Source organism: Lepidochelys kempii, chromosome 7, assembly GCF_965140285.1.
Source record: "Lepidochelys kempii isolate rLepKem1 chromosome 7, rLepKem1.hap1, whole genome shotgun sequence".
Taxonomy (NCBI): Eukaryota; Metazoa; Chordata; order Testudines; family Cheloniidae; genus Lepidochelys; species Lepidochelys kempii.
This window is the reverse complement of record NC_136386.1, coordinates 102,129,195-102,133,438: the sequence shown is the minus strand read 5'-3', so window position 1 is coordinate 102,133,438 and position 4,244 is coordinate 102,129,195. Positions and strand designations below refer to the sequence as shown.

General features: G+C 51.2%; 1 protein-coding gene across 1 annotated transcript; it reads left to right on the top strand.

The window, feature by feature from the left end:
- The first annotated feature begins 563 nt into the window (after positions 1–563).
- Positions 564–2,982, top strand: FOXI2 (forkhead box I2). The gene is made up of 2 exons (XM_073354951.2): positions 564–1,398; positions 1,868–2,982. Exons 1-2 carry the CDS (start codon positions 801–803, stop codon positions 2,413–2,415), a joined length of 1,146 nt encoding a protein of 381 aa, XP_073211052.1. The 5' UTR covers positions 564–800; the 3' UTR covers positions 2,416–2,982.
- Positions 2,983–4,244: the final 1,262 nt, after the last annotated feature.

The following is a 4,244-nucleotide window of genomic DNA, read 5'->3' as shown; positions in this document are numbered from 1 at the left end:
GCGGGGGTCAAGGGACCGGGGGGCGGTGCAAGGCGGGTTGTGTAGAGGATGGGTGCCTGGCGGGTGGGTTGTTGTGAGCACGGTGGGGGGGGAGGGTGCTGCACGGGGGAGAAGGTGACGTCGTGTACGGGAGGGAGTGGGGTGTCGGGGTAGTGCAGAGGGCTGCTCAGTTCAGGGGTCTCTTTAGAGGGTGGGGTAGTGCAGAAGCTGGGGTCATATCTGATCGTGAAGAAGAGGGTGCGGGATGGAGGGGTGCTGCGGAGGGTTGGGCGGCAGGAGGAATCTGTGCAGTGGATGGGGCATTATGTGAGTTGGTCAGAGGGTGCGGGAGGGGACAGGGCAGAGGATGGGGTGTGCAGAGAGCGGGGGAGGGTGGTATATAGGCTGTGAAGGGGGCGATGCAGAGGATGGGGTGTGCAGAGAGCGGGGGAGGGTGGTATATAGGCTGTGAAGGGGGCGATGCAGAGGATGGGTGGTACAGAGGGCGGGGTGGTCTGTGGGGGGTGCAGGAGGAAGTGGAGGTAGGGTGGGTTGGGCAGAGGGTGCGGAGAGGCTGTGCCCAGGGTAGGTGGGGCAGCCCGTTGGTTGAGTGGAGGTGGAGTGGCGAATGGGCGGTGCTGCCCCATGCTCCAGCCTGTTTCTGCTATTTGCTCTCTGGTTTGAGGTCGCCTGCAGCCTGAGTCTACCCCAGGCCATTATTTAAATGCCTTTCCCTGGTGCCTGGGAGCTCAGTAGTCCGAGACATCCAGGGCTGATGATCTGTGCTCCAGTCCTTCAAACTCCACCGATCACAGGGGATTATGAACTCTTTTGGGCAGCAGCCCGCAAATCCACAGTCGGCCCCCCTCCAGCATCCCAATGCACAGGATTTACTGGACATGGCGGTGTACTGTGATAACCTAATGTACCCGCAAAACCTGCACCACCATCACCACCCTCAGAGGCCATCAGCTCATCCAGCAGGCTATGGGCTGAGCGAATATAGCCCCCCAGCAGCGAACCCCTACCTCTGGATCAATGGACCTGCCATCAACGCGTCTCCTTATCTCTCTGGGAATAATGGGGCTTCTTTCATCCCCTCAGGTTATGGGACCAGCCAGAGACAGTTCCTGGCCCCTGCATCAGGCTTTGCAGGGGCAGATCTCAGCTGGTTGTCTCTCTCCAGCCAGCAGGAGTTTTTTAAAATGGTGAGGCCCCCCTACTCCTACTCGGCTCTGATAGCGATGGCCATCCAAAACGCTCCGGAGAAGAAGTTGACCTTGAGTCAGATTTACCAGTACGTGGCCGAAAACTTCCCTTTTTACAAGAAGAGCAAAGCTGGCTGGCAGAACTCCATCAGGCACAACCTGTCCCTCAACGACTGCTTTAAGAAAGTGCCCAGGGATGAAGACGATCCAGGTAAGGAAACCCCCATTCTTCTCCTGAGTGGGAGCACGTTGCATACAGGTACTGCGTCGCCAAGGGACTAAAGTCACACCCACGCTGGCATTTGCAACGGACCAGCTCCCAGGCCCCCAGTGTAAAATGCGAGTATTATTTATCAAGGGTTGAAATAACAGCGGAGCTCACTGAAGGGTGAGTAGAGACGCTTTTGGATGCTAAACTTCGGGCCTGTTTAACATTATTAGCACGCTGGCTGTAAACGCAAATAGCGGCTTGTGTTGGGGGGCGGGTGGCTAGTTACACGTCGGTTAACCATTGCAGAGGTCGCTGTCGCCAGGGGGCAGGGGACTGGCGACTGCCCCCGCAGTATTCTGCTCTTCTGCCCTGTGAAGCTTTGACCAGTCAGGTATTGACTAACGGGACAAAGCCCTGGCCCAGCTGTACCCCCATCCCCTGAGCCCATGTGCTGTTCCTTTATTCACAGGGAAAGGCAATTACTGGACCCTAGACCCGAACTGCGAGAAAATGTTCGACAACGGCAATTTTCGAAGGAAGAGGAAAAGGCGGTCGGAGGCTCATGGGTCCAGCGCCCCGGGAGCGCCCGACAAAGCGGAAGACGAGAGCGGCGGTGCCTTGAAGTCTCCAGACTCCTCCGGCCTGGTGGGCCTGGGCTCCCCTGCACCGCAGCACTCTCCGGCCGCCGGGAGCCGGCCCAAATCCTCCCCCACGCCGGCGCTCCAGCGGAGCCCGTGTTTCTCCAGCTTTGCCTCCAACATGCAGGCCATTGTCCATGGGAACCAGGGCTTCGCGAGGCAGCTCTCGGGAGGGCTGGCGGGCGAGTTTTCAGCCGGGAGGCAAGATGTGCCTGCTCCGAGTTCCTGCTCCGCTTCCAGCAGCGGCACTGAGAACTCCGAACTGAGTCCCCTGGCCCACTCGAGAATGAACGGCTGTGCCAGCGGCCAGCCAAGTGGGCTCATTAACAGCTTCAGCGTCAATCATCTGATTTACAGCAGGGACGGGACAGAAGTTTGAACTGACTGTGGAATAACTTCGGTGCAAATCACAGAAGCCATGTTCTGTGCCTAGAAGTTTGTACATACCATGGTACCCAAAATAGTTTCTTGTTAGTTTTGGACACTGTGTTATTGTGCCTTAGAACGAACACACCCACACACCCACACAGAGACACACCCACACACGAATTAAATGTCTATAGACTCCATTTGACTGAGGTGTCCCCACACCCAGAATCCCATCCAGTAGTTTGTTTACAGTATTGATGCTATGCATACTGATCTAGACGACTGACCTTAACAAAATGCACTAATACACAAGATAGAAATATTTTTGTAATATATACATTATATATAATGGCTCTCTACAGCTGTTAGAATAAAGTAACCCTTTTTTGAAAATCGAGGTGAGAGCGCCTAGAGGTGACATTCCCATGTAATGTGCTGCTGATCTCTGCAATCTAGGTAACAAAAAGCTCCCCAATCGTGTGGGTTTTTTTTAATTCTAACGCGATGCAAAACTATTTTCTTCTTTTCTACGTTTTATGGAATTATAACATTTTTCCATCTAATACTTAAAATTAAAATGGCTTTTCCTGACAGACGACAATGAGGTTTATTTGTTCTTTCAGGTTTTTCCGTTTAGAAAATGACTTCGCGGTTTCAAACGGTCGTTGTTCTGTATACACGGTATATTTTTCAGTCTGAGGGGCACCAGTCCCGGAATGCTAATGTTGGCAATACCAAAAAGAGGCTCTTTCAGCTTGGTATAATTGAGATATTGGACACACTATATGCATGGTATCCATTTTATTCTTCTCCAGACTTTAACAGCATAACAAGAGTTTGGTTTAAACAAACGGGTGCCTTCTTAAACTAAAATAATGACTACAAATAATTCTCACTGGGAATTTAACACAGAATTGAAGCCAGTTAACTGCAAAGTTGTTTTTCGGTGCTTTTTATTACTTCAAGTAAAGCGCAGTATTGCCCGATACTGATTTTGGAAACCTGGTGTCTGTCATCGAAGTTAACATTTGTCCCGAAACCTGGGAGCTGATAAGGGCTTTCGAGCAGATAGGATGGAGGGTGAATGGAGTGGAGTACAGCAGGTTTGCTAACAGACAAACTCTCCTGCGAATAAGAGCTGGGAAAGACTTTCCGGTCTGGTGGGAAGGTCATTCGGAATCGAAACGTCAAATACCTGAGATTAAACCGATTTTTCGACAAGACAAAATGGAGCTTAAGGCCCCCCAAAAGGAGAAAAATATCACCTTAAGGCTGCTATTGGAAACGCCATTTCTAATTCAGCCTTTTCTGAGGGGTTTTGCTTCGGATTGGGCCTTTATTCAGGGAACCGGCCATGAAATTGATTTCTCAAACATATAAATGATTTGCAAATACATCTGAACTGGGGAGATCCTCAGCCAGTTTATACCAGCTGAGGATCCGGCCTTCTGACTATACTATAGTCATTAAATGTTTGCTATATTTAAAAACAAACGAACAAAACAATCCGATCGCAGTCATGTTCCTTCCACTTAAATCTCTCTCAAGGCGCCGGTGGACTTTAAGGAGCACAGAGCCAAGGAACCATTCTTGATCCTGTGCGAGTCTAACTGCCAAATGGTTTACCATGGCTGCAAGCGCTAGGAGGATAGTTCCAGCTGTGCGGAGTTCTCCTGCAGCCAGGAAAACGTACCACCTCCTGCAATGTGTGTCGAAAGGAGACTTCGCTAGTGGAAGGATCTGTGTTAAGTAAATCGAGTATCTCTTAATACCTAGCTTATTTTAGGACGGCAACCGACTGCTCCAGGTGTGCCAAAGGGGGAGAAAGGGAATCGTATC

Bases quoted from the DNA above. Each gene is read 5' to 3' on its own strand.
- FOXI2 (XM_073354951.2), top strand. From the start codon at position 801: ATGAACTCTTTTGGGCAGCAGCCCGCAAATCCACAGTCGGCCCCCCTC. The intron at 1,399-1,867 runs GTAAGGAAACCC...CTTTATTCACAG, and splicing joins CAGGGATGAAGACGATCCAG to GGAAAGGCAATTACTGGACC.